The sequence below is a fragment of the Anopheles moucheti genome, chromosome 2, assembly GCF_943734755.1.
Source record: "Anopheles moucheti chromosome 2, idAnoMoucSN_F20_07, whole genome shotgun sequence".
Taxonomy (NCBI): Eukaryota; Metazoa; Arthropoda; class Insecta; order Diptera; family Culicidae; genus Anopheles; species Anopheles moucheti.
The window spans coordinates 15474404-15495959 of NC_069140.1; the positions used below are offsets into that span (position 1 = coordinate 15474404).

The 21556-nt window shown below is 48.6% G+C and overlaps 8 protein-coding genes across 8 annotated transcripts; 5 read left to right on the forward strand and 3 right to left on the reverse strand.

Annotated features, from left to right (window-relative positions):
- Nucleotides 1-4: 4 nt before the first annotated feature.
- On the reverse strand, nt 5-6938 carry LOC128299159 (uncharacterized). The gene is made up of 6 exons (XM_053035029.1): nt 6193-6938; nt 5441-6102; nt 4326-5378; nt 3945-4115; nt 1010-3176; nt 5-934 (listed from the first exon to the last, which is right to left on the reverse strand). Exons 1-6 carry the CDS (start codon nt 6773-6775, stop codon nt 852-854), a joined length of 4719 nt encoding a protein of 1572 aa, XP_052890989.1. The 5' UTR covers nt 6776-6938; the 3' UTR covers nt 5-851.
- A 569-nt stretch (nt 6939-7507) lies between these two features.
- Nucleotides 7508-9673, forward strand: LOC128296800 (glycerophosphodiester phosphodiesterase 1). The gene is made up of 4 exons (XM_053032287.1): nt 7508-8424; nt 8501-8699; nt 8764-8948; nt 9018-9673. Exons 1-4 carry the CDS (start codon nt 7925-7927, stop codon nt 9178-9180), a joined length of 1047 nt encoding a protein of 348 aa, XP_052888247.1. The 5' UTR covers nt 7508-7924; the 3' UTR covers nt 9181-9673.
- A 269-nt stretch (nt 9674-9942) lies between these two features.
- On the forward strand, nt 9943-10862 carry LOC128299160 (trypsin-1-like). The gene is made up of 3 exons (XM_053035030.1): nt 9943-10131; nt 10214-10551; nt 10634-10862. Exons 1-3 carry the CDS (start codon nt 9943-9945, stop codon nt 10860-10862), a joined length of 756 nt encoding a protein of 251 aa, XP_052890990.1.
- Nucleotides 10863-11487: 625 nt separating this feature from the next.
- LOC128298416 (chymotrypsin-1-like) lies at nt 11488-12588 on the forward strand. Its single transcript, XM_053034167.1, has 4 exons — nt 11488-11545; nt 11618-11901; nt 11979-12310; nt 12390-12588. The coding sequence occupies exons 1-4, from the start codon at nt 11488-11490 to the stop codon at nt 12586-12588; spliced, it is 873 nt and encodes a 290-aa protein (XP_052890127.1).
- Nucleotides 12589-13195: 607 nt separating this feature from the next.
- LOC128299169 (trypsin delta-like) lies at nt 13196-15479 on the reverse strand. The gene is made up of 6 exons (XM_053035042.1): nt 15204-15479; nt 14799-15133; nt 14537-14723; nt 13869-13883; nt 13457-13791; nt 13196-13388 (listed from the first exon to the last, which is right to left on the reverse strand). The coding sequence occupies exons 1-6, from the start codon at nt 15477-15479 to the stop codon at nt 13196-13198; spliced, it is 1341 nt and encodes a 446-aa protein (XP_052891002.1).
- A 1091-nt stretch (nt 15480-16570) lies between these two features.
- LOC128298415 (trypsin 3A1-like) lies at nt 16571-17544 on the forward strand. Its single transcript, XM_053034166.1, has 3 exons — nt 16571-16867; nt 16941-17278; nt 17346-17544. The coding sequence occupies exons 1-3, from the start codon at nt 16571-16573 to the stop codon at nt 17542-17544; spliced, it is 834 nt and encodes a 277-aa protein (XP_052890126.1).
- Nucleotides 17545-18587: 1043 nt separating this feature from the next.
- Nucleotides 18588-19546, forward strand: LOC128299173 (trypsin 3A1-like). Its single transcript, XM_053035045.1, has 3 exons — nt 18588-18869; nt 18939-19282; nt 19354-19546. Exons 1-3 carry the CDS (start codon nt 18588-18590, stop codon nt 19544-19546), a joined length of 819 nt encoding a protein of 272 aa, XP_052891005.1.
- A 772-nt stretch (nt 19547-20318) lies between these two features.
- On the reverse strand, nt 20319-21299 carry LOC128310194 (trypsin alpha-3-like). The gene is made up of 3 exons (XM_053046775.1): nt 20994-21299; nt 20578-20921; nt 20319-20511 (listed from the first exon to the last, which is right to left on the reverse strand). Exons 1-3 carry the CDS (start codon nt 21297-21299, stop codon nt 20319-20321), a joined length of 843 nt encoding a protein of 280 aa, XP_052902735.1.
- Nucleotides 21300-21556: the final 257 nt, after the last annotated feature.

The window sequence follows — 21556 nt, forward strand, 5'->3', positions numbered from 1 at the left end:
CGTTAGAAATTACTCAATTGACAGTAACGTGTTGCTTAATTTGTACTGCTTGTCCGTTAGGTAAAATTGTCAAAATTAACATTCCCTCCATGGAGTGATTTAGAAAAACACATTTTCCGTATGCTGTACACGTCCGGATCAAAGAGCAAACCGGGGAACTACAAAAAGGTTCGACGACTGTAGGATTCAGAGAGTTTTTGGACGAGAATCCAGTACAAAACTCTAAGGAAGCTATCACAAGCCTTAAATGTAACGAATTAACACACTTTTAGCTGTCGCTTACGTCCAATAGAAATTAGCAAAAGAAAGAGGGGAGACCTGCGTTTTCGAGATCTTAGTATTTCGGTATATTACGCAACAAATGCCGGTTTGTTCAGAAATCTCCCGCAATATATCAAAATTAATGCAAGCACCTAAAAGATACAGAAAATAAAAAAAAAAAACTTCGCCCCATTTTAAAATACGGCCGCCTATCGGACGAGAGCATGTACCACACCATGGCAACGAATATTCGTTTACCTCTGTCATTTATCTGCCTTCACACGCAGGGAGGGGGTTTTTGAGGCCTCGATATTGTGGCCTGGAGCGTGGCCACTGTTATCCTGACACAGTACGTTATAACAATGGAATATGCGCTGTTCTTCGTTGGCCACCGACGCACATCTACATTGAGTCATGCAAGGTAGAGCAGAGGTTGTTGCTTACGAGTCTAAGTATGTACAGAACGTTCTTTTAAATTACACTATAGACAACGACGCGTCCATCTCGCGCATTCACTCTGCGCGTCAGCAGCGTGAACGGCGCCGATACGATCGTGATTTGTATGCGCGCGAGCGCGCTTTGCGTCGTTTCTATTTGGGAAAATCCGCTTCGCTCGAAATGATACCCTTGTGGGCCATCATATCATCGATGTACTTCTTCACTTTACGTTCCGCTGCAATGGGGGAAAAAAGATCGTTAACTGTCGCTGAATAATTTGAGGTGTCAAAACTGTTTCTCGTACGCTTACCAGTAACATCGGCTTCGTAGAATTTGTGCGAAATCTTCCGCGCCAGCCCCTTGAAAAGTTCCTTTGTTTCGATTTTTTGATCACGATAGTACGGCATCAGGTAGTGTATGACGCAACTGGCCAAATTCTTCTTCTTCTTCTCCATCTCGGCAAGCTGCGATCCGGACGGTGTTGAGCCGGCCGAATCGGGTGCGCCGCCCGGTGTATGGCCGGACGAACCGGACATAAGCTGTTGCGAGTTGGATGCATTTCCACTGGAAGGACCGGCCACACTGTTCGTGGTAACTGAGTTCATGCACGACTGTTTCATACCCCCAACAATGCCGGTCTGCATCATTGCTACGTTGACCGTACCGCCGGTCATTGTTGGGCCTCCCGTTTGCATCGTGCTCACTGGTAATGATGATGGTTTGTTCGCTAGGGAATTTAGATGCATTTGTGCCGCTGTCGTGAACTGCACCGACGTCGATGGTTTCACGCACCCGGACGAGAGGGCACTGGCATTGCCAGCTAGCTGGGAATAGGGAGGACTTTTTGGTGTACCCGTCAAACGTGGATCGAGCGCTCCATCGTACGGCGATCGGTGATCGTACGTGCGCATCGAATGCTTGTCGTGATGTATCGATGTTTGCTGTGGTAATGATGTGGGAGACGGTGGACGATGCGCAGGTGACGGGGGTACGTACTTTGTGTGCATGTATTCCGGCTCCGGCGAGGGTGACATTGGTGGCGGTGATGATGGCGGTGGCGGTGAGGACGGTGGTGGCGGTGATGACGGTGGCGGTGGAGATGCTGGCGGTGAAGGAGGCTGATCCTTCGATCGCGAATTCGATGACGATGGTTCCGGATCATCATCCCACATATCTTCATTGTTCAGCATTTGGGATGAGCCACCACCGCTGCCACCGGCACCACCACCACCGCCGCCAGTGGTTTTGTGAGGTACGTAATTGTTGTACCCGGAAGACGAACCACTGGCAGCGGTCGATCCATAGGCCGAACTTTTACCGTACGCAATGGCAGCAGAACCACTGGTTTCAGCATAATGCGATATTCGCTTCTTAGGAGCGGCATAACTGAACTCCTCCTCGGGTGAAGGTGGTCTCCGTGTCGGATGATGGTGTTGCTGTTTGTTGTTGGCTTCGTACTCATCGTCGTACACCCTTGACTTCGACGGCACACGTTCGTACTCTCGATCATACTCCTCCTCCTCATATTTACGCTTGCGACGTCTAGCAATCTCGTCCTCCTCCCAATCCCTCGAACGCGAGCTCCCCGATCGGTACGAGTAGGAACGTTCCCGCGAGTACGATCGACTGCTCTCGCGCGACCGCTTGTAGGAAGTGGATTTTTGCTTGGTACGCGATCGCTCACTCGAGTATCCCCTCGAACCAGATCGGGAACGATCACGATAGGTACGGTCTTTTGAGGCCGTTCGCGTACGGGACGTCGATCGTCGGTGCCGTTCACCGTGTTCGCTCAGTCGTCGCGTTTTCGCCTCCTGGTACTGGTCATTCGAGACGTACTCGACCGACGGGGAGCGGGGCGATCGTGGTGACGTAGGTGAACGAGGCGAACGTGGCGATCGCGGCGATCTCCGTGAGGGTGGTGATCGTGGTGAGCGTGGCGAACGTGGTGATATTGGCGAAGTGGGCGGTGACTGTGGTGAGCGAATCAGCGATAGTGTTGCCGGTTCCGGTGGTGCCAGTTTCGCACTGTTCGATCGGCCACCTTCCTTCAGCTGATCGTCATCCCACATATCACCGTCATCGATCGTCATCAGGCCAGAATTACTTCCGCTGGCCAGCGACGTGGAAGAGGAGGGTGCACTGTTTTTCGCACTGAAGTAGGAACTGATCGACGACTGATTGAGACCGTCACGGTCGCGGGAGGTGCTTGTTTTCGCCGTAAACTTGGTGCTTCGCTTACGATCGCCGTTACGTTCGTTCCGGTGATGGTGATGATGGTGGTGATGGTGATGCCCGTCGTGCTTCTTATCGTGTCCATCCGATCGCATTTCCTCCACGACGCTTTCGCCATACTTACGCTTGAGATCGGCCTCTATCGTCCGGAAGTCGCCGCCGAGATTGGCCCGATGCTTCGGGCAGTACTCCTTCACCCGTGGATGTAAGAGTTTCTCTGATACAGCCGATTTCAGTGACGTTACCTACGAAGACATACATAAACATTACAGTTAACGGTCGTGTAGAGCATTCCCTGATGCATTGACAAAATAGTGGCCACTGCATCAGAGAATAGAGGTTTTGTTGCAAACGAAAGTGAAATTTTGACTCATTCCAAATGTACACATCATACTTCATATTAGCTAGTCATTTCTACGCTCGCGATCCGATTGCGAATCTATTACTTTACTATACTTTTTTCTCTTTTTTCGACTCGTCATTGGTCTTCCGGCAAATGGCAAACTGTATGGGATGGAAAATGGCCCTCGTTGGCTGTTCCTCAGTGGGCTATAGCAACAATACCTTTTTTTATGCATCTGAACGTGTGCTTCGCCATTCTTGACTTCTAATTGATTGGTAGTAGCGACGTGCACGGCAAGATGGCGGATTGAACTGATCGTTGACCATTTGTACGGGGTTTACGTGGACGCCAACAGCCAAGATAAACGGAGCGACAGAAGGAAGCAAGTGGTTGAGATGACGATTGAAACTGATACCAGCGGACACTGTTGAAGCTGATGGTGTGTGGTAACCTGGTAAGTGTTGCTGGTTGGTTGGATTGAGATAAAATCTACACGGGTGGACACTGTGGCACGGCGTTGACACAATCACTGCCGGCGTTGTCTGCTATCCTTGGCGATAGGCTCGACGCTTGCAGACCAATACGGGCGGTGCTGTCTGTTCTGACGATCACTGCTATGATCATGCCGCTACTGCTGCTACTGGTTCAACATTTTGCTTTATATTTGGGCATTGGGAATATTTGTCCTCGTTGATAGTCGCAGATTGAAATGGATTGTAATGTTCGCAATTGAATTGATCCACAAAGAGGCGAAAAAACGCAAATTGATTGAAAGCTTCCGAACTGATAGGAGGAATGATGGTAAATAAGTATCTTTGATTGCACTAAGAGGCCATATGTCCTAGGACGTATGTAAAAAAACAAAAGGTAGTCGTGTGAAAATGTGTGTAACTCGATTTCAATAATATAATTTAACGCTCTCCTCCCAAACCAGAGTGAATTATAGGAGGGGAATGATACAATTTGTACGTGTACGGGGAGGATAACTAAAGAACGGACGGACAGAACAATTTCATCTCTCTTTCATACAGTGTTTAAGTAGCGGACTTACCTGCTTAACAATCGCTCGATGGTACAAACTTTTGACGGTGTTTTTAGTGAACGCCTCATACTCCATCTCAACAGCGATATCTTCAAAGTCCTTGTACACTAGACTGTAGTCCGGTTCGTCGATCCCTTTGCAGATCTCAACGTTTTTCTTCATCAGTTCGGCCAGCGATGTCACGTACGTTTCGCGCGTGGCAATCGTTAGGCCGCTCACCTTGACCGGCGTTTGCATGGCAAACTTTACCCGCCCGATAGTGGCCGTTCGCTGCATGCTCATGTCTTTCGCGGCGGCCGCCTTACGTAGCAGAAACTGTTTCTGGATCAGCAGCGCAGATTCACTTTGTTTGCGCTTTTCGCGCCCATCACTGTAGCCACTGCTGCACCCATCGTAGTAGTCGTTTTCGTAACCCTTGCGACCACCACCATACAGATCGGACGGATCATCATCGTAGGCCGTCATCGTTTTCAGCTTTCCCGTGTAGGCTAGCTGCTGGAAGTAGTCGATCGCTTTCTGCACCTTCTTCGGGTTGGTGCACACGTCACACATGTTCCGACAGTCGGGCGGATCGTCACCGAAGTAGTCCGTAAACAGCCGGTGTCGGCACCGTGCACTTTCACAAAATTCGACCATTTTCTCGAAGTTTTTCACAGCCTGCTTGGCACTGTCCTCCTTCGGCGTTTCTTTGCATTTCTGCAAATCTTGCCGCAGCAGAAACTCGATCGATTTACACTCATCGCGACAGTGATAAATGCGGCAGAACGATTTTTTGCCATCGCGACCCGCCCGGCCCGATTCCTGATAGTAAGCGGCCACATTCTGGGGATTGTCCCAGTGTATAACGAACCGTACCGAACCTTTATCAACACCCATGCCGAAGCTAATGGTTGCCGCAATGGCTACGTACTTCCCTTCCATCCAGTCCTCCTGCACCTGGTCGCGTTCGGATTGTTTCAGACCCGCGTGATATGGAACCGTGCGTAAACCGAGCTTTGTCAAGTTCGTTGCCACACGTTCCGTGTTTTCGCGCGTTCGGCAGTATATGATACCGCAGGCACGCTTGCTCTGTAACGAAACCAATCACCGTTTCATTGGTAAAGCTTCCTAAATACACGCGGTACGCGTGGTACACTTACCGGTTTCACTTCGTCCTGTTTCCCAAGGATGCTTTCGATATAGTCCTTCAAATGGAGGAAGTCGTCTTGGATGGAGTTTTTGAATACTACGTCATAGTAGAGATTGTGCCGGAAGCAGGGCGTCTTGAACTTGGCCACCGGTTCCTTCAGGCGCAGATTATGAAAAATGTCCTCCACTACATTCTTCGAAGCGGTTGCCGTCAGTGCAATCCACGGCACGGAAGGATATTCCGCCCGTAAATTGCCCAACTTCAAGTAGTCGGGTCGGAAATCGTGTCCCCACTCACTGACGCAGTGTGCTTCGTCAACCACAACGTATGCGACCTTCCGGAACTTAACCAGATGCTGCATAATGTCCTTAAATGTGGCAGTATTTGCTTGCTCGGGTGTGATATACAGAAAACGTATATCCGTCTTCACACTCTTCAGGTCATTGATTACCCGTTCTCGGTCGCGAACACCCATTTTTGAGTTAATCGAGTCGGCCGGTATCTTAATTCGAGCTAATGTGTCTAGCTGATCCTTGATCAACGCTAGCAGTGGGGAAAATACTATCGTTACCTTGTTATCCTGCATTACACCGGGTAGCTGGAAGCAGAGCGACTTTCCGGCTCCGGTAGGCATGGAAACGTACACATCTCGTGTTCCTGCGATGGAAAAGAAATAGATAAGAGCGATAGCATTAGGGATTAGAATGCGGCGTTCATTGCTTGTGAGATTGTGTGTTTGATACGTACTCGCGATGATGGTTTCGATGGCTTCTTTTTGCAACTGGCTTTTAAAATCACGATGACCGAAGTATTGCCATAGCTTTTCCTGCAGCAGTTCGTCCGATTTGGTTTCTTTCGAGCTCAGCTTCTCCAGCGCCCTTCGACCAGAGCGCTCCGGAGAGTCGGAAATTTCCACAACATCATCCATGTTGGGAATCTCCATGGGCGTTTGCGGTCGCGGTATCATGTCATCGTAATCCTCCATGGGAGGCGTTTTTGGCGCCCGCGGAGGAATATAGTCATCATACTCTTCGCATTTCGGATCTTTTTCCAGCAGCTCCTGCAGTGATGCATTTACCGTCGATTCACACTTTGTGCTGTAAACAACGGGTACGGGTGCGGGTACGGGCGTGGGTCGCATCGACTGCAGCTGTGGCTGGGGCTGCTGTACCACGGTTTGCATCGCTGGTTCGGATTCATTTTTCACCTCTACCTTTGGCTCGACTTTCAATGCCGTGCCGTTGGCTTTCCGCTCGGCACGGTTGTTTTTCACGTTCTTCCAGAAGGATGCCTTTAAGCACTCGTTGAACTTATCGAACTCCGAAGACATTTCTTTCGACGGAAGCTGTAGCTCCCGGGGACCAAAAGTGAAGCAAGCGAGACCCGTTCAGACCGATCGAAATGCGCAGTTTGGGGCTCGTTTTGGGGAAAATGCCGAGTGCTTTCAACACGCAGAATCACTTGTACCGAGAGTCATGCTAAATTTGCGTCTATTTTTCAATCGCACGTTTCACTGCTTACATTGAATATTCTGTAAAAAAAACTCGGGGAAACGCTAGGAAATCGACTTTTTCTGGAAATTTGTCAAATTTTGTCAAATGTCAAGCCAGATGCGGACCAGCTGCGGGTCGGTGCGAGGTTGTCCGGTGGCTGCCATAGCGTACGGAAGTTTGACAGTAGAGTTCGTTATTTTGTTATAAATACACAATTTGTAGGCATAACTTTCTATAGCAAAGACAATAGTGAAGAAAAAATAGCTTCGGCAGAAGGGAATAAGAGATGATTGCACAAAAAAGCGAAAGGAAGAGCTTATATTATCGTAACATGAAATATACACCGCTTGCTGATGGGCTAACCTTTTCTAGGGAGAGCGGGCGTCGAGCAACAAAGAAAAAAAAGCTGTCGGAAAAGTGTCGGAAGCTGCTATTCGAAATGTCGTAACAAAAAAGTCACAGCTTCGTTCGAAGTTAACAATTTGTTGGGACAATTATGTGGCAATTTCAGTAGTTTCTAGTGCAAAATAAGATTCATTGGGAAAGAAGAGAGAGCGAGTGCACTTAGAAACACATGGAAATCAATCATTGGCGATGGATATCAGCAAATAATTGATGGAAAACAAGGCTTGTTTTCGGTGTAGGGTACTGCTCTTGTCAAAACGGATGCCCACGACCGAGCCTGGTTTGATTTCTGCACAAACAAGAAAGAAGAAGAAAAAAAGAAAACAAGAGTAAACATTTGCTTTTTCCTTTTGATTTTCGATAGCTGCAGTAAAATTAGCAAATTGCCTAGTGCATTCGAATAAGAATAAAACCGTCTGTGAATAAAGAGGCACACCCAGTTCGCACGAAATAAAATGTTACGAAAGTCGAGAATGTAGTGAGAAATCGGGCAATTCTATTGCGAACCGAGAACGACGATACGATCGATTCTGCAGAGGAGGATCTGATATTTAGGTGCAAACGATCCCGACATTCGTCCCATGTATTTTGCGACAATCTTTAAAGTGTGTAAAATGCTTTATCAATTGTTTTGGTTCCTTGCGGCGTGTTGCACGTTTGTCGTGAATACCCTATGGCTCTGCTGCAACTTTGCCTCCGTCGGTATACCTTGGCTGATGTTGCTTCTCTTCTTGGTCTGCATTGGCTCGAAGTTTGTGAAGCTAAAATCACCCGCCGACGATGTGGTGCTGTCTATGCTATCCAAAAACGAAAAGGAAAGAGATGACAATGAGGCACTGTTCTGGCCAATCGTCAATCGGGGTGGGGCATTCGATGCGCCGGAAAACTCACTCGCGGCCATCAATCAGTGTCTGGCGCAAAGGTGTCAAAAGATACTGCTCGATCTCGGCATTACCAGCGATGGGAAAGCGATCATACTCCACAGATCGACACTCGAGAAAGCGAACGTAAACGAACCGATGCAGAAGCTGGATTATAGTTTTTTCGACAACTTTAACATTAGTGAACATCATCCGCTGGGGTAGGAAAAAAGGTTCCATTAGAGCTGGCGCGAAGAAGGGCGTAATTTTTATTAATCGATCGTTATCCTCCCACAGCCAACTGTTCCAGCCTGAGAAGGTGCTAACGTTCGAGAAGCTGTTGAAACTGTTGGAATCCTCCGAGGTGACCGTATTTCTATTGGCCTCCCAAATCAACTCCTCGCTGTTGGAGATTGTACGCGAAACGGCTTCAAAGTGTCCCATTTTTACGAAACGGATCGTTTTCTGTTGCTCTTCACCGTCGGCAATCTATCAGGTAGGTCTACGGAAAGGTGAGACTCAAAGGAAGATCTTGAGGATAACGTTCTCTACTACGATAGCTTCGCCAGCACTGTCCGGATCTGGTGTGTGGGTTGTGGATGGAAAGGTCCTGCTTTACCATACTGCCACGCTATCTGAATACCTCTACGATACTGCTATCCATTGTTGGTGCCATCTATCGAAACATTATAGCACCCGTGATCGGTGTTAGTCTAGTCTTTATCCATAAGGATGAGTTTAATGCGTAAGTATTCCCCGCGAACAACTGGAAAACCCCAACCTGCTTTCTATCTGGTTCGTTCTATCGTCACAGACAAATCTCAACACTGTGGAAGAACGTCGGCGTTCGGCCTATTGTTTACACAATAAATTCGCCGAACGAAAAGCGCTACTTTCAGCAGGTGACCAAAACGCTCTATCTCACGGATTCGCTCCGCTCCGAACCGCAGCTAATATTCAAACCCAAACGAAAGTAAAATCATAGTCATACACGTCGTCACACGACCACTCGAACTCTGTTATCGAACACTTAATTTAAGCTAAATGTATGTTTTTGTATTTTGTGTCTTGCGTTAAGCTATGGAAGGGCTTCCGATACGATACGTTGCACGCGCAACGCGTACGTTCTGGAACGCCCCGTTTTATGTTTATTATCGGCTTTATAACACGTTTGCAAAGCGAATCGACCCAGTTTAAGGTAGGCAGCAACCGATGAGGCCTCGTTGGCGTATTTATTTATTCAGTCTCAGGTGTCTGTATCCTAACGCAACCTCACGGCCAAGTATTAGCTGGATAACGGGATGTGCAGCATCATAATAGTCAAATGCATTTCAAGAATCGATCTTAGTTTGGTTTTAAGCTCAACTGCGTGACGATGTGCGCACTCAGAATCAACACTGTAATGCCTATGTTGTCGAAATAAACTGTACGCGTGCAACGCTACTACGTGGTACGGTACACAGCATGTGCTGCACGTATTTGTCGCCTGTATTCGGACATGCTTATTCGTGTGCTATATTTGCAGAACCTTGAGAAAGATCGCCGTGCGATCGCATGAAATATTTAGAACACTTTGCACAGCTGGCCCGGATGTGATGGGTGCTTGTGCGTTGATCTAATATAAATCAGTACATGTGTAAAAACGGAATCTTCTAGTGTGTGATTCGAACCCGTTGTGATATAAGATGGTGCCACGGCTATTGTCAATTATTTTAACGATCATTTTAAGCGAAGCAGCGATGGCGATCGAGAATTATGAACCACGCGCCACCGGACGTATCGTTGGTGGTAGGGATGTAGAAATCCGAGAGTTTCCGTATCAACTATCATTGCAAAATAATGGGTACCATATCTGTGGAGCCTCGGTAGTGGCAAGCCGTTTAGCATTAACCGCCGGTCATTGCTGCATCGGAACCGAAGTGGCGAATGTAAGTTGTCCTTTCCCGCACCATGAGTGCGCTCCACGCTCCAATACGAAAACAGTAAACCAACATATGCTACTCCCAAAAGCTCACCATACGCGGAGGAAGTACATTCCACGAGGAGGGTGGTATAGTGTTTTTAGTCAACCGGATTTTCATTCATCCTCAATATGATGATGCGAATCTAAACAACGATGTGTGCCTGCTCCGGATCATTGGGACATTCACGAAACACCCAGACATAGCAATCATACAAATCACCAATAGCGCAACCATTCCCGGCGGTGACCAGGGAACCGTTTCTGGCTGGGGTGCAGTGGAAACGAATGGAAACGCGTCGCCGAATCTACGTGCGACAAAGGTGAAAATTCTGACCCCGACCCAGTGCAATAAGCAGATTCAGAATTACGCTACCCCCACAGCAAGGTTTGAATGAATTGAGCAGCGATGATAATAACGGTTTTTTTTTGGGTCTAAAATTAATTCAAACCTCTTCTTATCTTTGTAGCATGCTTTGCGCCGGTAATGTGGGAAGCTCCATCTGTGTCGGCGATAGTGGAGGTCCTTTGGTGTACGAGCAGCGTCAAATAGCGATCGTGTCGTTCATCGTAAACGAGTGCGGGGGGCCCTTCCCGGCAGTTTACACGCGCCTGTCCAACAAAAGTGTGCGGGATTTCATTAGACAGCAGATTTCCAACGACCAGGTACGGCAATTGTTGGTGAGCGAAAGAATGTGAGAACGCAGTACACTTTGGCCATTACCACCAAACTGGCATCCAGATGGGTGTACCGTGTAGTTTCATTGATGTTTTGTACAACCTGCATATCACGCTACACATTCGAAAAGAGGCTCGGTAGACGGTTACCCAAACATCGGGCAAATGTTTTTCTTTCACCTTCCCTTTTGCATTTTATTGCGACGATGATAAGCGCAAATTTATGCCAACGCTTTGTTGTGACGTTGCGCGACGAGTTTGTTTGCCGCACGGATGCGTTAGGGGTCGGTTGGCTGAATCTGGCTAGAGACAGAACCTAGCTTATCAACCTAGCACCTAGGGGGCGGGACATGATCCTCCAAAAAGCCAGCGCCAGGTGGAAGCGTGGAAGAGTTATCCCGGGACAGCTGTGGCGGGCTTGTCCTCAGCATCCACAAGATAAACCGGTCCAGCACCCCTATATCTTCTGTTTACCGTAACGCATGAGAGATAAACGCCCGATTTTGGTCAGTTCTTTGATATAAGTCCCGTCAAGTTCCACGAGCGCTTGCATTAAGTCGTGAATGATCGGAGTGGATCGTAAGAGTTGAGTTTGAAGGTGTACGAACACATACCGCAGGCTAGAGGGTGAGAGTCGTGGTCGAAAATGCGCCAGCTATTACTGCTGGCCGTACTGATAGGCGGTGTGCTGTGTATGACCATCGGTAAATCGGAACTATCCGGAGAATCGATCAACTGCTGACTGTTCGTTTTACGGTTGTTACGATCGCTTGCAGATCACCACAAGTACTACTATTCCCGGCAGCCCGCGCTGTTCCGTTTGCTGAGAAAGTATAACCTGTGGCCCAGGAACCAAACGGTGGAGTACGAGCGACCGGCACAGCAACTCAACGTGCCGAACCCGTTCATCTACGGTGGCGAGAGTGTTGCGATTGAAAGCTACCCCTATCAGCTATCGTTGCGCCTTGAGGGAACGCACGTGTGTGGTGCCTCGGTGATTGCCGAACGATGGGCATTGAGTGCGGCACACTGTCTGGACGAGGCACTGTTCGCGTCCGCTGTAAGCGCAACGGAGCTACGCTGTGGTTGGCATCTAAGTGAGTGGCTTTTTTTTTTTGTTTCGGTTCGATTCCGCAGATTACGTTCCGCGGTGGGACACCACATCGGTTGGCCGGTGGTTACATATTCCCGGCGGATCAATATTTTCTGCATCCCAAGTTTGACCGGGAGATACTGGACTACGATGTGGCCGTGATACATGTGACGGAAAGTTTCTTCATCGATCCGATACGTCCGGTTAGTCTGGGTAACACCAATACGGTCTACCCGATACCTTCGGCTGCTGTCGTGTCCGGTTGGGGAACGGCGAATGATGATGGATACACACCGCTGATACTGCAATCGCTCGAAGTTTACATGCAAAAGCAGCAGTTGTGCTGGTCCTCCTGGATAGAACGCTTCACCGATCGGTAAGAGTCTTGTTTAGTTCTCGAGTTCGAGCATTACTGCCTGTTACGAGTCAGCATAATTGGTGCAAATCGTTTACAGCATGATATGCGCCGGTGGTGGAGATTATGGAAAGGACGTCTGCCATGGCGACAGTGGCGGACCACTGGTACTGAACGGATATCAAATAGGAATAGTGTCGTGGGGGACCAATATATGTGCTCTAAACCTTCCCGGCATATATACATCTCTCCAGAACGACGAAGTACGTGCGTTTATTAAGATACACACTGACGTGTAAAGCGCTCTCTCTCTTGGGAGCTTTTGCAATAAAATCCACCGTACGAAATAGACAAGCAGATACTAATTTAGATACTGCACAATATGGGGCTATTTTTAATTTTCGTTTACCAGCCACAAACTTCAGAATGATTGTGATTGTGTCCGGAAGGTGATTACAGCTTAATGAGTTTACGTTCCCCCAGGTCCCGTGTGTAGGTATCAGCTATTACTGACCGTAGACACGGGCATCACATTCATCTACCCTCTCGTCATTACTTCGGTGGCACAATTTCGGAAGTTTTTCGAAGCAATCTACTAGCGGCGACACTCTATTCGGACACTGGGAGTTCGGATGGGAACTTTATTGCTGTAAAGAGTAGCAGATAAGGCACCACAGATTTATCATTGTACCTGATAGCGTAGCGAACAGTGAAGCAACAGGTGAACCGATGCGTGAGACCAAATGTAGATGTCGGTGTGGTACGGTCTCCCCCTGCCATGTTTTTGCCACAGCGTGTGATAAGAGCAGAGAGTTTGGTGATGTGCAAGAACTTGCTTGTACTATTGGAACCCAAGCGATGGGCCGAAGCGTAGTTAACTGATGCGGAAGTTGTCGAACTCCAAGTCTAAACATTCGCAATGTCCTGAATGAAGCTTCTGATAGCGGGATGGGCAATGCTTGCGTACACCGACGGTAAGTAACCAGAGCAATCGGAGACACCCCAGGAAGCGATGCCCATCTGATAACCGTTAATGACGAGCGGGCCTCCACTATCACCGCCACACGTATCCCGTCCGGGTTGGCCAGCACAAAGCATACTGCGGGATACATCACGTTACTAGTAGTTGCACTATCTGGACATTGTTGTTCACTGTAGTGTACTTACTCCTCCGTGATCCACTCAGTGGGCCAGCTACTGCGGCACTGCTCCATGGTGATCAAGGGCACTTCGACAATCTGCAGCTGCGCTGGCAGAGAGTTGGGGACGGACTGCAGACCCCAGCCGGTTGCATTAGCGCCCGTTCCTGGACCGAAACCGCTAGTTGCAGGCGGTAACGCTACCGGGGCAATGAATTGCCCCATAATGTCCGTTGTCGACTGCAACAGACTGACATCGTACTCAATGGTGTACTCGCTAAATCGCGGATGGTTAATGATCTGGGCGATGCTGAAGATGGTTCCACCGTACAACCGATTGGAACTTCCGGCACGCAAAGTCATCTGAGGAACATGACGGGGGGGTTTTTGAATGGTTTTGTACTTGTAGATGGGTCTGTATGACTTGTTGGACATCTTACCTCATTCATTTGTGGCTGTGGATAGGTACAATGTGCGGCGGATAAAGCCCACCTTAGGGCGATCACGGATGCTCCACACGCATGCACTCCGCTCCGTCGCAAAGATAACTGATACGGAAAATCTTCAATGTTGGCATCTCTTCCACCAACGATTTTTGCATTCCTTTCCACATGACGCGCAGCAATTGGAGGTAATTGTTGAGCACTACCCGGGAGTCTTGAGTTGTAATCTTTCCACACGTCGACATCAGAGCCGGAGATCAAGCAGATGCAGAGTGTGGTGAAGAGCGAGACGATCCGCAAGTATGACACCATGTTGGAATGTTCTTCACCGTACGGTAAAAGCGAGACTAAGGACACCTGTATCGGATGACCGTTCCGATTGGGATGGACTATTACTGATCAATGGACGACACAAATCAACTGATTAGATAGCGTCTGGGCGTAGATGTGTGGCCTGGATGCTGCCCATTACCGCTTTGCCGTGAATCATCGTCCGTCATTTCTTCATCGCAAGAGATAATTGAAGCTCGAGTCATATACAACCACAATGTCATCATAGTCTTCCGATCGGAACGATAGTCAGAGGGTAAGTATTGCGTTAGATATTTTTTTTTTAATTTTCCATTCTTCCCTCCTACGTCACAAAGCGAAGCGAGCGCTTAGGCTCCGGTGTGCTGGCTGATGAAGCTGCGGATACCGGCATTGCCAATGTTGGCGTACACACCCGGGAGTGCTCCACCGCACTGCACAGCACCCCACGATACAACGCCGAACTGTGCTCCACCAGTGACCAGTGGGCCACCGCTGTCACCGTTGCAGGAGTCGCGACCTGGCGCACCAGCGCACACCATGCTGCAGAGGGAAGATAAAAGCGAGGTTAGTTAGGCCGTGGTGAGATTAGGAAACATGCGATGGGAAGGTACTTACGCGGCAGTGATACGTCCAGCTCCCCACTGATTGTTGCAGGTAGCCTGGGCAACGACCGGGATGTTGACGGCTTGTAGGTTAGCTGCCAGCTGACCTCCGGGAGAGGTCAGACCCCATCCCGAGACGACGCTGTTGGTACCGGCGGCGAAGTTGGTACCGCTGGCAACCAGACGGATCGTGGCAATGTTGGCTCCGACGAACGAGGTGGTGATACGGATGACGCACACATCGTTGTTCAGGTTGTTGCTGTTGTACTGCGGGTGGTTGATGATCTGGGCGGCTTGGAAAATAACACCACCGGTGGTACGGCTCGCACTTCCACCGCGGAAAGTGATCTATGGATGTAAGGAAGGGAGTGTTAGTTGCGACTCCGGGCAGGGGCTGTTTGCGGGTCGAGACACCTACCGAGTTGACATTTGGCATCGGGAAGGTGCAGTGAGCAGCGGACAGAGCCCAGTTGCCCGAGATAACCGAAGCACCACAGATGTGGTTGCCGTTCTGGCGCAGCGACAGCTGGTACGGGAACTGGCCGATCGGGACGGTCGAACCACCGACGATGCGACCGTTGTAGTCGGCGCGGGAACCAGCATCAATGCGGACCTGCTTGGACAGCCAGAGGCTCTCCTCGACGCCGGCCAGCGCGCCGACAACGAACAGCGACAACAGGATGAAGGCCTTCATGGTTAACTCGTACTGGGCGTAACCGTAGCTAATACACTTTCCTGGGCCACCGAACGGTAGCTTTTATACGTGCCCGCTTATCACACCCAGCCGCTACCATGTTCACCATGTTCGACCGGCAATCTGATCGTACCGAGCAAGTGTAACCGATCGATTGCGATAACGGTGCGAAAATCAATAAAATCGGGTAATTCCAGGCATTAGGTCGCGCAGCAAGATAAAATTGTCTCACCCTGCACCCTGCAGTGGATCCGTTATCGACGGTAAAACCGCTTTTAGACGGCCGATATTTTTCGGGTGAAAAATCTCACCTCCTCATGGATTTACAACCTTCCCTCTAAGGGGGAATATTTGGTAAACGTCGTAAAAACGACACTACGCGTGCTGCAGATACAGCGGCTGCCGCAACAAAAGAACCTTTTTTTTGACGTCATATCTCACCCCAAAAATGAGCTGCAAAATCTTCTCTTCCTTTTTGCAACTCCAAGTGCCAACTTTTGTGGGTACCATGATCAGCTATAAGCGCATTAGCTGCCCCCTTCATCGTGCCCGAATATCGTCCCACGAAAGTACGCTTCGAGTGCAGTATCAGCAAAAATACTGTAAACGTTTTTCCACAGTGAAAACGCGATGTAAAGATTGTATCATTTGTCAATGTCGTCTGTAGTGGCCGTAGAGGTAGAAAAAGGTATATTTTGTCACCTTCTTATCAGTACGTTTCGGCAGATCGTTCTCTACGCATATTCGCTGTTGCTTTCGCTGCCAGAAAAAAGAAGAGCAAAAAACAACAAAAGCTGATCATCAAACGATCGCACTGCGAGATACAAGTGCGTAAAGGAAGTGCGAGCTCGGTTTGGTGGTTGCAAAACTCAACTAGCCGCTGCGAACGGCAGTGTACGGCAAATTATTACCACGTATTGCAGCGAATCTCACCTTCTTTTTCCACCGATTGCGTTTACTCAGCTGTACGGTATGTCTGCCGTAAATGGTTGCCATTGGATGATGCGAGATGCGCGAAGGCTTTTGCCCCGTGCAGATTGCGCTACGACATCAGTTGGTTCCAGAGTCTAGAGATCTAGAGAGTAGGTAAGATGCGTGCGGTGCTTTTATCCTTGGGTTTGCTGTGTCTGGTTGGGCTGTCGGTTGGGCAGGATGCGCTGTCGGTTGGGCAGGATACGAGAAGGAATTTCTTCGACTTTTTCTTCGATGTGGAGAACAGGCTGCAGAATGGGCGTATTGTTGGCGGTTCGACGGTGTCCATCGCCCGGTACCCGTTCGTCGTGTCGTTGCGACGGTACTCGAACCACATTTGCTCGGCGTCAGTGATTTCAACGTACCATGCCGCCACCAGCGCTCACTGTACGTACGCGTTCAAAACTTTAACCGGAGTAAGTAGTACGCAGGTCACCCCGAGTCGTTTTAGCGTGGCAGCATCACGAGCTTCACTTTCCGGTTCCGTAGGTGACGATTTACGCTGGCAGTACTAGCCGGACGACCGGCGGTAAAGTGTTCGTGGTTACCAATAACTTCATCCATCCGGACTACGATCCAGACACGTTCGACTTTGATGTGGCCGTGCTGCGGGTGAAGACACCGTTCACGCCCAACACCAACATCGCGGCCATACCGTTGGCTCCCGTTGGTTACACCGTTTCCGACCGGGTTATGCCCACCGTCACTGGCTGGGGCCGGACATCGTCCGGCGGAGCCCTATCCCCTTCTCTGCGCGCGGTAGCGATCCCCATCGTCAGCAGCAGCACGTGCTCATCGCTGTGGAATGCTGCAACGATCACAGACAAGTAAGTTTGGTTGTTTGGTGGTAAGATGGATGTATCTTCCGAGCTAATGAATGTCCTCCGCCCTCAGTATGCTGTGCGCCGGTTCCAAGGGAAAGGACGCCTGTACGGGTGACAGCGGTGGATCGCTGGTGGTACCGACGACCAACTACTTCATGCTTCTCGGCATGGTATCGTGGGGATCGGCTTCGTGCGGCAGTGAATACCCGGGCGTATACGTGCGCGTGCCATCGGCGAGCATTCAGAGCTTTTTAACGCAATATGTATGATTTGGATGACCTTTGGAGGAAACATGTGTTTTGAACTATGCTTACAAAGTGTTTCGATTCGATATGATCACATTCTGGGCAGTAGGAATTGGAAGATTTGCACCAGCAAATTGACAAAAGGGCACGTTTTGATGCACGAGTAAAAAGGGCGACATGAAAACTTCCAACAAGATTTGCTTTCTGTTCCATTTTTTTGATGATAATACACTTTCATTTCGTCGGTTAATTATTATAGTATGTACAGCCATCCTCACGACCTGATTGTTTCAGGTCCGATTGTTCAGTTACGGGATAAGCCACCATTTGTTGCCAAATAACAAGTAAAAGATCGGAATGATCCGGTGGCATGATGGTAGTGGCCTTGGTTTTCACACGAACGGGCTGGACCAAAATCCCATCCGGACCAAAAATCCCCGTAGCAAGGACTTTGACTAACCGGCTTTTACGTGGTAAAATAATTCGATACGGTCAAGGTCGTTCTAACGAAAAAAAGCAAGTAAAAGATGTTTCGATACATTAATAAATACAAAAAGGTAATTAGTCATCAAAATTAATCTTTGTGTTGCTACACTTTTTATATTGAACATCAGTGCAAAACAATTAATTAAATGTCATTTTTCGTAATGTTTCAATAATCTTTTGAGCAAAATTTAAGTTGCTAAGAAGAATAATAGAATATTGCAGCTACTATGGCGTGGCCTACCTGTGATATCTCTGTCCCTAATTCTGGAGACCTAAAGCGAATTATTTATATAGTTATCCCTTTATGCTGGACGAGTAGTAAAACTTTAGAGAAGAACTAAATCAATGCAACAAACATCAAAATATGTAACACAACAATTACTAGTAATGCTCTCCTATCTATTCCTGCTACCAGCGGATACAACGCGTACGCAGTAACAGTTTGCACAGTTGTTAGTGACTTAACTTCGTGAAGAAATGTCGCGACGGTTTGCTCTTTTTTGCCCGCCCCAACTCGGGCTTGCTTGCACGCATCACCAGTCCGCCCAGTGCTTTGGTGACAGCTCCTGTAAACGCATAGCATGAGGTTATTGGTAGCAGCATTACTTTTATGCGTAACCGGTACATCCGCCGACAGTATCGAGCTACAAGCATGGCGTTCGATGCAGGTGCGCCGAAACGTCCGCAAGGAACCGGGCATGTCGGGACGGATTATCGGTGGTTACGAGACAAACATTGCGGATCAACCCTTCCAGCTGTCGGTGCGGCGATTTAATTATCACATCTGCGGTGCATCCGTGGTGGATCCGTCCTTTGCCATCACGGCAGCCCACTGTGTGTCGCCCAAGCCTGATCCCGAGTTTGTATGTGGTAAAAATGATGCTTTACCTAGTGTGTGTACGAATGTTGCTGATTCGATCGTCCCATTTTAGATCACACTGCAAGGGGGCTCTACCAATCGGACGGACGACAAAGTGATATTTCGAACCGAAGAAATTATCGTGCACCCAACGTATAATCCTCATACTTACAATAACGATGTCGCCTTGATCCGCATCATCGGGTCATTCGAGGGATATGAAAACGTGTTCCCGATTGCACTGGAAACCGTACCGATAACTTCGTACAGTACTCCTGTGTATTGTACGGTGTCCGGCTGGGGGCAAACCGAAATGTTTAATGGCAAACTTCCGGAGATGCTGCGTGCGGTACGAATCCCACTGATACCGTACACCGAGTGTCGTCGGAAGTGGAGTCCACTAGCTGTTACTACTTCGTAAGTTACTTCATCTGGCACGATCGGTGTGATAGTCGTTGTTGCCGTAATAAATAACACATTTGTTTCAGGATGATCTGCGCTGGAGAACCACGGCGAGATACCTGCAACGGGGACAGCGGTGGCCCCTTGGTGTGTAACGATAAACTTTACGGATTAGTTTCTTGGGGCGCTAACCAATGCGGAGGCACGTATCCGGGTGTGTACACTAGCATCACGTCAAAGGATGTGGCCAGCTTCATAGAACAGTACATTTATATATAAGGTGGTGAATCTTAAATGTAACTGGAGGGCTAAGAAACTAATAAAATATGAACACTCTACACACTCTGATGGAAAGCATTTGTTTCAATGGTTCCGAAACACAAGAAGGAAATTGGAATTTAAATTGGTACAACTACATGCCAATCTTTGGTGTGTGCGTGGATGTCAGTAACGGAATGTGTGTGAATATCATTTTGAAAACATTTTGTATCCATAACGAACAAAACATCTACCAGCAAAATCCCCAACACATCTCCATACAGTGTCTTTTGCACAAAACAATTTCGACAAGACAAGCTTGAGCTATAGTTTACTCAATTGGTATAACATCTGCCATATCTGAAGCACTAAAAAAAAATGTGCTAAATGTTCTCAACTCACCATCATAACCATCGGCCCAATAGTGATATGACGTTCGTTTTACGAGAATTTCGTATAAAGCAAACAGATGTAGTCGAATTGTATTGTGACAGTTTGTGCTAAACAGAACCGATGATGATAATATGTATGATACGTCTATCAGATAGATTTTTTTCGCCAGACAGTTCGGCGTAAAAAAGAATGAATTGGGACAACTCCACGTTGCACTCTGTTTAAACAGTTGTGAAGTGCTTACGGCAACAACTTGCGACCAAGGCAAAATGCCACGTGTCGGGATTTGCATACCGATTACACAAAATTTTGGATATGAAATTTAAACGACTTAATAATATCCATATTATGACGCTACTATTTATTGTAACCTTCACAAGCGAACAAGCGTTCGGGCACCTTAAACACCGCTGTTCTCTGTGATGAACTTGCGGATGTCCTTGTTGCCTACATAAGTGTAAATTCCAGGATAATCGCTGCCACATCGATCGGCACCCCAGGACACTAGTCCAATTTGTATTCCCTTCTGTACGAGTGGACCACCGCTGTCTCCGTTGCACGAGTCGCGTCCCGGATGACCGGCACAGATGGCACTGCAAGGGGCAAAGATGGTGTGTTAGAGAGAACCGTCCCATACCGCGCGCACGTTCAACACTTACGTCTTAGCTATCCGGACTGGGCGCCACTTGGCCACACACTTGGAGAAGCTGGTAACCGGAATGTTAACCGTGCGCAGGGTCGGTGCCAAGCTTGAATCCTGAGCCGTTAGACCCCAGCCGTTCACCGTGGAGACGCTGTTCACCTGCAGATTGTACAGTTCGGTAGCGAGAGGAATAACCGCGAGACCGGCATGGTCTAGGAAGGAGGTGGCGCTGCGTATGATGGCAACATCGTTGAGGTAAGTTTTTTGTACGAATTCCGGATGGGTGACGACCTTATCGACCTGGAACACAATTCCGCCAGCATCATCTGTCCGCTCGACAGTTCCACCGAGAAGTGTCAGCTGCAAGGAAGAGACAAAACAGGCTGATCAGCACTAAAACCTTCAACTGAGGTTTAAAGAATAGGCACTAACTCTCTCGACATCGGACGGTGGGCTTTGACAGTGGGCGGCCGACAATGCATATTTGGCAGCAATGATCGATGCTCCGCAGATGTGGTTGCCACTGTCGCGCAGGGACAGCAGGTATGGCAACGGGCTATCCAGCTCCGTACCACCGACGATACGTCCGCTGAATTTCCTATCCTTGTCGTCGTCATTCGACTCCACCGACACACGTCTCTGCCTGGTGGCATACGCGTTTTGCTCCTGGTCGCACAACACACCGGCAACACAAAGCGCTAGCAGCAACAGGGCTGGTCCCATCTTGAGCGACACCATCTTTTGAAACGCCACACTAAACTGATGTGCAGCGTTGGTGCGTAGCGAAACATATAGAACCCGCTGTCTTGTTGGCAGAAAACATTGCGTGTTTGAACAGCTGATGGTGGTGGTTTGCTCGTTTGGGACGAAAATAATTGAGGGCTTCCGCGTTGCGGGGAATGCTTACTATTTTTCACAGAATACAGATTTGAGGTGATGACGGTGGAGTTGATGAATTTGAATTGATCATAACATAACAGTAGTTTCTTCCTAAA